Below are 12,477 nucleotides of genomic sequence, written 5' to 3'. Positions count from 1 at the left end.
GAACCAAAATCCAAAGCATACCACGCCATCTGTCAAATATTATGGAGGAAGTGTTATGGCATGTGCACATATGGCTACCATTGGGACTTTGTCACTGGTGTTTATTGATGATGGGACTGCTGGTAGAAATAGCAGGATGAATTCTGAAGTGTGTAGAGCTATACTTTCTGCTCAGATTCAGTAAAGTGGGGGTGGGGGAAGATCGCAACTGGGACTGAAATTAGTTGGATTAGGTGTATTCAGGTCTGGTAAACCTATTAACCATTAATCAGCAACACGTTATCAATGTTATCAGTTAAATATCTATTTACAGTAAATATATTTGATATAAATGAGTGATTTATCATTTAGGTGTGAGCACCATTTCTGGGTTGTACACAAGTTAGTCAGTAAAATATAAGCAATGTGAAACAATAGGCTTAATTCTATATTCACTGGTTAATCACTTATTAGTTAAGGTTGGAAATGCATTTGACAAAATTAACATACCTAATTACAGTATTCTGAATCCTTAAATCCCCATCAACTTTTCATAATTAGCTTCTTAATGCTAGAGTTTTATAGCTGTGTGTGTGTGTGTGTGTGTAACATGCAGTGAAAAAGAGAGAGACTAACTGAACTGTTCTCTACTCCCCAGCTAGTGATTATACAATGTACCCATTCTCCACTCAGAATGCCAAGGATTTCCAAAACCTTCTATCCGTCTACCTTGATGCCGTCTTCTTTCCCTGCTTGCGAGAGCTGGACTTCTGGTATAGTACTTTATATACATATAAAAATATCACTTTCCATATGGAATCATACTATTGATAGTCATGTGAAAAAATAAGTACACCCCTTGAAAATTATTGGCTTTTTGACATATTTGGATAGGCAAACATTTAATCATCTTTGAAACAGTGCCTATTAATAAAGTTGATACACTATCAAATGACACACAAAATTGACATTTTGTAGTAATTTTAACAATTTTAAAGTAACAAAAAACAGATGAGTGACATGAAAAAGTAAGTACACCCCTACGTTTATCACACCTTCAAATCCATAAAATTAGAATCTGTTAAGATCTGGGACTTGCAACGGAAGCAAGTGCAGATTCATGTTTTTATTACTCGCACAAAGTCAATAAACATAAAACACAGTCTTAAACATGAAACTAGATTCGAGGCCAAACCAGGAAACTGGATTCAAGGCATGAAACAAAACAAGAAATGAGAACATGACCACTTAGCATCAAGGTAGCTAATCCATACATAGCATACGAAATCATATCTACATCTATACACTCATTTAATACTGCGCGAAGTGCGCAGAAACACGGGGGGTTTAAATGGCTCATGTAATCAAACTTGAACTCAGGCAGTTGGAAACAATAGACACACCCTCGCACATTGACCAATAACTAAACAGGGAGGAGACAGAACAGAAACCAAAACAAAGGCACGTGTCCATAGGAAACAGTCCTCCTTACATAATCTTATGCATGCCACAGCGCCATCTGCAGGGGAGATCATGACAGAATCAGGTGTTCAAGATTGGGTGCCAGTGATTAGAACCTGCTTAAGGAGTGCAGGTGTTCTTATTTAAACCCCTCTCATATCTAGTGTCTGGTGTTTTCTTTGCTATTGAGGTGTTCTAAGATCTAAAGTGTTCTGTAAGGCCTTCAGAAATAAGATTATGGATGCCTATGAGTCAGGCAAGGGATTTTAAAAAAATCCCCAAGTTATTTGAAATACATCATTCCACTAAAAGGAAAATAATGTACAAATGACTCAGATTTCAGACAACTGCCAATTTGTCTAGGACTAGCCTTCCCAACAAAGTCCAAAATTTCATCACAGGATCTGCTAGAAAGTCTTGCAACTGTTGTTCTCAGTGCATGCATCTACAATCAGAAAGAGATTGCACAAATTTGACCTGCACGGGAGGCATGCCAGGAAAAAGGCTTTTCAAGACTACAGTTTGCCAATGAGCATAGGCAAAGACCAGGCCTTTTGGAATAACGTGCTCTGGACAGACGAATAAAAGATAGAGTTGTTTGGCCACAGTAACAGCAGACATGTTTGGTGCAGACTATAGCTGCATCTAACAATTATTTTCATAATCGATTAGTTGGCCAATTTATTTTTTCCAGATTAATCGGATGGGGGGAATTTCAGTACCATTTTTTTCGTTTATTTAAAATAAAATCCACAAACTGAGTGTTACAAATATAAATTTCAGACTAAAACTTTACACAACTGTTTATCCAATTATATAAGACTGAAAAGAACCCAATACACACAGACACGCACCAGAATATATATTAGTCATTTAGGACTGTAGTTTAATTCAGTGCTTTTTGTGCATATATAAAAATAATGCATACATACGTGTATATAAAATAAACCAAGTATATAACTAAGTATATAAACAATAAACTGAAGAAAGTCATTGTCGTTGACTTTGGTTGTCTGCTAAAGTCGCGGCATCACATTATGTGTATATGATGTCATGCGCTGTCAACTTGGAAGTTTTATAGAAGTTTAATAAATTAGTGCAATAAATATACAAAATAATAAATTTCATGTCATTTTGAACTGTGTGAGGATGTACCAGTTCTGAAAATGCAATTACTTGGATAAGCTAGCAGCCCAGCTGAGATGATTGATCCTGAAACACAGAGCATGTGTGTAGCATGGAAGCTCATTATGATGGATGTGATGTGAACAGCAGTGTCTGTTTTTTCTGCCATGTTCAACTCCAACCTCAGTAGCTTCTGAAAACGATTCTGGATCATCATCTTTGACCTGTCATGCACCGTTGATCTGAAACTAAATGAGCTGAGTGGGATAGATAGTGATATGCATCTCTCTACACCAGAAGTGTTCTTTCACACAACTCTGCCACAGTGCAAGGATCTTTATCTAACTTTTATCTAATGAGTGCAAGGATTTTATCGAACACCTCTTTATATCATGCCAAGTAATATCAAAGTGTTAACTGTCCATAAAGCAAAAGAACAATTAAAGTACATTTACTTGCTTTTTTTACTGTCTGCCTCACTGTTTTTTTCTGTCACTAGTTGACATCCCCATAGCAGCAACTTTTGAGTGTATTAGTCAACTAGTATATTCAACCCTGTGTTTGTGTATTTGTGTATCTATGTCACTTTGTCTGTGTTTTGCAGGCAGGAAGGTTGGCGTTTGGAGAATGAGCATCCTACAGACCCATCATCTACGCTGATGTTTAAAGGAGTGGTTTTCAATGAGATGAAAGGTGCTTTTGTGAGTCAACCCACATGCTATTATCATGTCAATTACTTTGCCACTTTTTTCTATATCGTGTTTAATATTACTCCAGAAATATTGGCAAAAATTATGGTGCAAACGATACAAATAATAATTAAAATCTTTGTTCTAACAAAAGCAAATTCCTATTATCTTTTTTTAAAAAATAATTTTATTTATTTACTATTATTATTATTATTATTATTATTATTATTATTATTATTATTATTATTATTACTTAGAAATAATCACATGCCTGTTTTTGCTTTTTGTTTCATATAATTATGAAGTGTGAAACCATGTAACATCTCCCGTCCGAGAGGCAATGGTTACAATTAGGATCCAGACTCTAACAGTGCATTGAAAAAGAACACCAAAAACCACAAATAATGTTCACCAAGTTTGGTGTGTGTTATACAAAAGCAAGCCACCAAATATATGCAACGAACCCACAGTCTCTCTTGAAGTGAAAAAAAGTCCTTTTAAGAAATTTATACAATAGATTAAAGTATTTTGGATTGTCTTCACCTGTTTCTCAATTCAGAGGTGAATGGATCCTCAGTTCCGCTGGATCAATAAATTGCTCTGGTGAATTCTCCTGAGCAGCATCAAAAATAGAAAAAGAGGAAACCAGAATTCCTTCAGCAGCAATCTCCTTGGACACTGTGACAATAATCCCTAGTGTTGTAGACTTTGTCAGCTGAGCACACACCTTCTCTTGACTCTCTCTCACTTTGTATTTACGTTCATAAACAAATGCAGTGCCATGCTGCATGTGCAAAAATTCACTGCCATGCTACATGTGAAAATGAATGCAATTTGGAGGTAGTATGTACAAACATGTATATTTCCATGTTACATGCAAAATGAGTTCACATACTATCTGCAAAAAAGACATTTCCACACTACAATCAAAAATGAAAAATACAAAGTAACATAACTTTCATGCGTACATTTCAAGGACCATGTCCACTCCATGCAGAAATGTTCCTAAGCTCAATCCACGCTGTCTTTCTCCAAAGAAAACCCTCCAATTCCAGAGTCACTCCAAAATCCTTCTTGCAAAAGCCCTGACGCATTCAGGCTTTTTTGGGAACATGTCATTGCTATAAGATGCTACTAAATCACGCACTTGGTGAAAACCAAGAGAAATCTAACGATCAGAAAAAGCGAACACTGCAAAACTTACAACTGCCAAAACTTACGCTCAAAGCTTTTGGGGGAGGACTGCCAGGCCTGAATGGCCATGACTGTTGCTTGCACAAGAAAACTGTGTGGCACTACAAGTTGATTGGCCTGTACCCGTTGACCGACAGTATATTGACCGCTCCAGAGCAATAGGTCCGTGCGTAAAAGTGGGGGAGGGGGAAATTGCGTGTGGAGGTAGTTCTGTCTGTGATTGGTCAATCTTGGCAAGTGAGGTCTTGTTTGAAAGCTAACAAATTGTTTGTACAATTGGTCTGTCCATTGTCAATCAATTAAGACCCTATTAAAAATTAGGACATGGTTTGTTACACATAGCCTAGTTTCACCTATTTTCGAATGTGCGTCACTACAGTGTGTAGCTAATTACTAAATTCAGAGGGATGGGATACCAAAACACAATGCATTTCAAAGATGACATTTGTGACTAAATGTAGAACTTTGCATTTGTTTTCTTCAATTAAGCAGATGTACTATATACTGATGGAAATATGCATGATTTATAAAACCGGGATCAAGCTGGATTTTTGTCTATGTACGTATTGTAAGGACATAAATGTTTATAAAAGTCTGATCTTGGGTTTAAATGTTATACTTTTATTGTGGCAGTTGTATACTGTGTTTTGTGATCAGAAAAGCTTTAGTTGCGCTATCTGTTTTATCTCTGTAACAGTGTTATTGTGGAGATGTGTGAATTGTTTGGCCAGCAGGGGGTTCAAACACCACCCTTTTCCCATCCCTCTGCTCAGCAGCAGCTAAGGACACAGTCACAACACTGCACACACTGAAAGCCAACAGTGTCCTGACTAATCCTATAACAGAGTTTTGTCTATAAATTAGCTTGTTTATACTGATTGAAAATGTCTGTCAGTTTCCATTTTGCTGGCGGAATGGAATGCCACTGTACTGCTTAAAAAGGGTTAAACAATAAATAGCTATATATATATATATATATACACACACACACACACACACACACACACACACACACACACACACACACACACACACACACACTTGTTTTAGTCTTCAGTTTCAACATGTGAAGACTGCATTTGTTATTTAAAAAGGATAAGCCAACATGAAGATCAGGGAGCTTTCTATGGGAGAAAAGCAAGCCATTTTGAAGCTGAGAAAAGAGGTAAAATCAGTCCGAGGCACTGCACAAATACTGGAAATGAAGAACATGATTTGAAATGTCCTGAAAAAGAAAGAACCCACTGGTGAACTGAGCAACAGACACCGAATGGGTCGGCAAAGGAAAACAACAGCAGCTAATGACAGAAATCACAGTCCGCCATTTGAAGAGAACTTCAAGAGCAGAAGTATAGAAGCTATACCACAAGCTGCAAACCACTCATCACCAGTAAAAATCGGAAAACCAGAGTGGAATTTGCTAAGAAATACAGAGATGGGCAACAAAAGCTCTGGACCCAAAATTAACCTCTATCAAAATGTTGGAAAGGCCAAAGTCTGGTGAAATTAAAGATCTGGTCATGATCCAAAACATACAAGTTCATCTGTGAAACATGATGGTGGTAGTGTCATGGCTTGGGCTTGCAAGACTGCTTCTGGAACAGGCTCACTAATCTTTCTTGGTGACTCATTATGGTAGCAGCAGAATGAATTCAGAAGTTTACAGGAACATTTTGTCTGCCAATTTACAGAGATGTGGCCAAATTACTTGGAAGGAATTTTATCATGCAGCAAGACAGCAAAAAAAAAAAAAAATTTCACCTCCTAAAGTGGAGACTGAAGGGAGAAATCCCCCCGAAACCAACAACTGAAAGAGACTGCAGTAAAAGCCTGGAAAAGCATCACAAAAGAAGAAACCAATGTCATTGAGTCATTTGCTTGATGCAGTTATTGCAAGCAAATGATATGCAACCAAATATTGTTATTTATTTCACAAATTATTTGTTCCTATACTTTTGAAAACCAAAAAATTGGGTGGTCTGATGCAAAAGGCTTTGTTGTTTAACACATCTAGATGTAAATACCAGGAAATAAAAGCTGAAATCCTAAACTCTCATCTCATATCCATCATTTGACCTCAAGTGGAAAAAAAGGGAAAGGGGTGGAATAGAGGAAGGAAAGGGAGAAAAAAAAGGGGGGGGCATTCTCTCCACTCACACCCACTGAGAGGTAGGTACCACTACAAATACCTACCTCTCAGACTTTATACAAATATCTATCTAGATATCTATCTACCTATTTATTTTCTCCGTCTTCTTAATCTATCTGTCTATCTATACAACCTACCTGTTTAAAGGGGGAATATTGTGGAAAAAAAATAGAAAATAGGAAACAAGGAAGAAAAAAGAAGGAGAAGGGAGAAGGAAAAATAGAAAGGAAATGGGACTGAATGGACATAAAAGCACACCACTTTTACAGTATTCTCTGGAAAGCTCAATTTTTTTCTTATTGATCCATCTACAGTGAATATAAAAAGTCTACACGCCCCTTTTATAATGCAGGGCTCTATGTTAACGATTTCTTTTAGGAGCACTTGTGCTCCTAATTACAAAAAGTTAGGAGCACAGTCAAAAATTTTGGAGCACGGTTGTAGTTGAGGTTGGGGTTTTTTTTTTTTTTTTTGGAGATGGTAATGTTAATGTGCCACAATATAACACACAAGGAGGCATGAAAAAACTTGAGCTTGTCAATTGTGACAGAATTTAGGAACATGGTGTGAGCCATGATTTACGACCGAAACTGATCCAGATACCAATCTTTATTTGTTTAAGCTTTAATCAGGAGGTCTATCATAAAAAGTTAAATTTAAGCTCTCTGCTCATGGTCACTGTTAATTGAATTAAAATGATAACGATGAGAAATACTGTTGGTTAATTGATAAATGAACAAGCATAAAATATTTATTTTGAATATCTTAAACAATAAAGAGTCCTAATTAAAAATAGACTAACACAAAAATGATCCATACTTGGAAAAAGGCTAATAGCCTTCTAAGAAAATAGCCAACTAAGCTTAATGTCAAATTGATATTAAATGCAACCCATAGTAATTAAACATTATTTAATTTCTCATTTTATTTATATTTTATGAAGTTGTTATATCTATTTTTTATATTAAATGATTTATTTATAACTAAGCACATTTTCTGTCTTTACATTTTATTAGTTTATTTTGTTTATCAGTTGTTCCTGTTAGATCGGTTCCCTCAGTACAGTGTTGCCGTGTCTGCTGATAATATTGTTTTTTGGGGTAATTAAATCAAAACATGGAAACTGGAGTTGACATTTCTGGTGATATCTGGCAACCGTGAGTTTAAATAAAGTGAATGCGCTATTAGAGTTGGTGAAGGAGAGCGGCAGTGTACTGTAGGTTTACAGACTGAACAGTTGCTAATCTTGATTATGATTGGTGAGGAATTATTTAATAAATAAGTTTGAATTAAACCCACCTTGTAGTGTTAACATTATTATTTATCGCTGTCTACATGAGCAGGTGCAGGTTCAGGTCATTCTATGGGATCAATATAAGATTGCAGTTTGTGAGATTGGGAAGTTGAGAGAAGCAGATGATGTTCAGTTTTACTCTTCATCATGTGGCTCAGGTGGTACAGAGGGTTGTCCACTAATCGTAGTGCTGGCGGTTCGGTTCCTGGCCCACATGACGCCACATGCCAACAGTGGCCAAGTTGCTCCAGATGGCATGTTAGCACCTTGCATGGTAGCTCTGCTACTATAGGGGGGGGTGTGAATGGGTGAATGAGAACCAGTGTAAAGCGCTTTGGAACCACTAAGGTTAAAGTGCTATATAAGTGCAGACCATTTACAAATTATGATGCATTCATACAAAATAGATTATTTGTATTCACAAATACATCTGTCTCTGTGTACAAATCACTGCACATTCATTTAATTCTGAACTTCTCAGACAAATTATAAGACATTTGTTTGTGTATTATAATAATATAATTGTGCATGAGTTTATTAATAATTGAGATTAATTTCATTCCATAGGTTTCTCACTTCGGTTTCCGGTTAAGATCTGGTGATTACCAGTCTAAAACCTTCTGCTTTTCTCCCTGATCAACTCCTTTGTTGTTTTGGCAGTGCTTTTTATGTCATTGTCTTGACAGTCATTCCCAATTAGGTCGATGCATTTCTCTATAAATTGGAAGACAGATCGTTTCTGTAGAACCTCAACACCTGTAAATCATTTATGCGCTAATGGATTCCTCAGAAATTTAGATTCTGAAATTTAAGACATTCAGGACATGATTTTGAAGACCTTTACATCTGTAAACTCATCCAGTATAACAAACTTGATGCAAGTCTATTATGTAATAATTTGATTCACACTAGTTAGAAATGTCTGTTCTGTGGCTGAGAATGTATAACTGATGCACTCTAGTTGCAAATATTTGTGCAGCAAACCAAAAGAAAAAGAACAATACAACTTTACTTTCAATCTCCTCCATGTATTCTGTGTTGGGGTTGTTGCACACTAAAGTACAAGAGGAGGTGATGTGCAAGTTGTAGAAATCAGAAAAAGACACTGCAGTACCAGTGCAGATGTGCTGAGAAAAAAAAAATCCAATCAGTTCAACATGCTCCACGATGCGTGGTTTTATACAATCTGTAGTTAACATTTCTAAAATGTATCGTGTGTGTGTGTGTGTGTGTGTGTGTGTGTAGTCGGATAATGAACGAGTCTTCGCGCAGCACTTGCAGAACAAGCTGTTACCTGATCACACGTACTCGGTGGTGTCAGGAGGAGAACCTCTCGCCATACCTGACCTCTCATGGGAACAACTGAAAGACTTTCATGCTACACACTACCATCCCAGCAATGCAAGGTGCGCACACACACACACATTCTCTAACATCCAAAGATATGTGAGGTGCAGGTTCATACATACAGGCATTCAACCTCAGGTGCACACCACAATCCCAGCAATACATCAATATAAACAAAACAACCAGTCAATAGTATGAGTGAAATCTAATCAAATTCAGATCTTATGTCACACACACACACACACACACACACACACACACACACACACACAAACACAACCATACACAGTACAATGTGCAGTGAAATGCTTATTAAGACTGTCCATGACACATTATAGAATGTACCTAAACACAAATTTAACTTTTAATTAAAATATGTATTTAACACATCTCACAAAGAATTATGAACAAAATGTGACAAGCATTTATATTTTACTTTAAGTTAAACCAGATCTTAAGAGGTCATCCATGAGTTATGAGAGATAAATGAGGTGACCCGGAGGCCAGATTCTCCTAGTTATCAACGTGGGAAAGATTATAGAATACACAAAAGTATTAAGAAACGTGTGCTGTTCTTCATAAATCAAGTAAGAACCTAAGAGCTGTAATGAACCTTCCTGGAAAAGGGTGTAAGTGTATTTTGCCCCACATTTTGCCCCACAGTGAGGAGGATGGATGTTTAGAGGCAAAGATTTCTCCAATGACCACAAAAGATGGCATGGTTTTGGGGTCACAAAATCTCCAAGTTTTAATTAGATGACACCTCTATGCCATCAAACTACTTGGAAGGTGTGACAGAAGGCAGCCTTTTCTTTCACCTAACCACAAACATAAATATATAGAGACTGGACACTACTGAAACTGTTACTGCAACTGGGTTCTATGATCAGTATGGTCAGATGAGACAAATGGAGAGCATTTTTGCAATCGCTTAAGGAAGGAAAGAAATTAATGCTCAGTTAAGTATTGTGTATGATCTGTGAGGATGTGGAACTATGTTTTTTAGGGCCCAAGCACCGAAGGTGCCGTGTCTTCAGTGCAAAATTGTGGAACTAATTATTAATTTAAAAGAAGGCATAAAAGGCAGAGCTATCGGTAATGAGTACCAGCTCTGCCTTTTATGCCTTCTTTTAAATAATTAATAACTAATTCCACAATTCTGAAGGAAATGGAAATAAAAACTTAATTCTCTTTATTCACTTCTTTATTTCAATAAGTTGTTTCACAGTAACTGGTCTCATAAACACATTACTCAAATTAACATTAACACATTAGCTAAATTCTGAAGTTTAAACCAAGATTTCTTAAACTTATTGAAGGTTATTAATTCATATTAGCATTGACTGAATTCTAAAAAACCTCCTTTTAGGCTCACACTCACCACAAACAAAATCATTTCCCTACTGCCACGAATCGTGACTGAGAAGAGATAGGATGGATACAAGTGCAGGATGAACAGTTGTTTGAACAGAGAGACAGGCAGACAAATCCAAAACGTGATCCAAAACGTAATCCACAAACATGCAAGAGGTCAGGTGATTGGCAAACAGGCATACACGGGGCAAGGCAGGAATCTAGGTCGATAAACAAAACAAGAAATGAACTATGACGAGGGACTGGAAGCGGATAATCCAGCGTGAACGAACTCTAAACATGGACCTTGACTATGAATACGCTACAAACTAAACTAACTCTAAAGTATTACTCTTCCGCGTTGTGTGCTGGGAGGCGCGCGGTATATATGCGGACATGATCAGCGTCTAAACCGCTAGCAGCTGAGAGCAATTCAGACCCACGTGAAATCCCAGCCAATGACAGAACAGTGAGGAGACATGACAAACATAAACAAAACACACGTGTCCAGATGTCATTACAGTCAACAACGGAAAAGCAGGTGTTCGCGCATTCGCGCTTAGAGCACGCTGCTTCAAGGGGGAATCGTGACACATAGAAATGTGTTTTTCACCATTGTGAAGTGACGTCACATACCCAACTAATCGATAATGAAATTTGTTGTCGATTATTTTAATCATCAATTATTGTCGATCTTATCAATTAGTTGTTGCAGCCTTAATCATGATACTTCCACCACAATATTTCACAGCTGGGATAAGGTTCTTATGCTGGAATGCAGCATTTTCCTTTCTCCAAACATAATGCTTCTCATTTAAACGAAAAGTTCTATTTTGGACTTATCCAGCTATAAAACATTTTTTGCAATAGCCTTCTGCCTTGTGCACATGATATAACTGCAGATAGTCAGCAATGTTCTTTTTGGAGAGCAGTGGCTTTCTCCTTGCAACCCTGCCATGCACACCATTGTTGTTCTGTGTTCTCATGACGGTGGACTCATGAACATTAACATAAGCCAATGTGCAAGAGTCCTTTAGTTGCTTAGAAATTACCCTGGGTTCCTTTGTGACCTCACAGACTATTCCACAACTTGCTCTTGGAGTGATCTTTGTTGGTCGACCACTCCTGGGGAGGGTAACAATGGTCTTGTATTTCCAGCCAGATGTGTATCAACAACTGTTTTTCTGAGGTCCTCAGAAATCTCCTTTGTGGGAATTCGGAATTCGGTGGAGTAGGACACGAAGTTGGAGGCTCCTGCTGATTTCGATTAAAAATTGTAATTAATTTGCGCTTTTCGGTCATACAATATATTTTCACTTATTCTATTCTGTTTCCTTGTTTGCAATTTTAACTTTGTGGTACGTTAAAATGTCTGGAAAGAACACGAAAACCCGTGGTAGCATTCAGACACGACTGAGGCCAAGTGTGCGCGCTGTGAGCGAGTCCCCTTCTCCCCCTGTATCTGCGTCGCCGAGCGGTGACCCTGACTTTGCCGCACTCAGGCTTGAGTTGCTGGCTTTACTGAGGAAGGACATCGCCGATATTTTTGAAAAGGAGCTCCAGAAGGTCAAGGAGACTCTCAGGGGTGCGCTGTCTACTATCCAGCTTGACCTGCAGGCCTTGAAGACACAGCTGGCTAGTGATAAAGTTGCTACCGAGGCTACCATATCAACACTGAAGGGTACTGTTGGGAAATGGAGCATGCTCTCTCCGGTTGCACCAATGACACAGTTCATATGAAGACTACTATCGAGTCTCTCACTGCGATCGTGACTCAGTTAGAGAATAAATGTGAGGATTTGGAGTCGAGATCACGGCGCAATAACATTAGGATAGTGGGAGTTCCAGAGGGCCCTGACACATGTACAACTACTGCTTAGCGGCCT

The 12,477-nt window shown here is 37.8% G+C and overlaps 1 protein-coding gene across 7 annotated transcripts in view; it reads left to right on the top strand.

Moving 5' to 3' along the window:
* pitrm1 (pitrilysin metallopeptidase 1) overlaps positions 1-12,477 on the top strand; it is a 101,551-nt gene that overhangs the window by 26,084 nt on the left and 62,990 nt on the right. For all 7 annotated transcript variants that reach the window (XM_047162485.2, XM_047162484.2, XM_017495337.3 and 4 more), the window contains exons 5-7: positions 638-752; positions 3,170-3,266; positions 9,137-9,297. In XM_047162485.2, coding sequence (XP_047018441.1) covers positions 638-752; positions 3,170-3,266; positions 9,137-9,297 — 373 coding nt within the window. The remainder of the gene's footprint in view (positions 1-637; positions 753-3,169; positions 3,267-9,136; positions 9,298-12,477) is intronic.

This window comes from Ictalurus punctatus, chromosome 20 (genome assembly GCF_001660625.3).
Source record: "Ictalurus punctatus breed USDA103 chromosome 20, Coco_2.0, whole genome shotgun sequence".
Taxonomy (NCBI): domain Eukaryota; kingdom Metazoa; phylum Chordata; class Actinopteri; order Siluriformes; family Ictaluridae; genus Ictalurus; species Ictalurus punctatus.
Note: the sequence above shows the minus strand (reverse complement) of the source record. Positions and strands in the feature narration are given on the sequence as shown.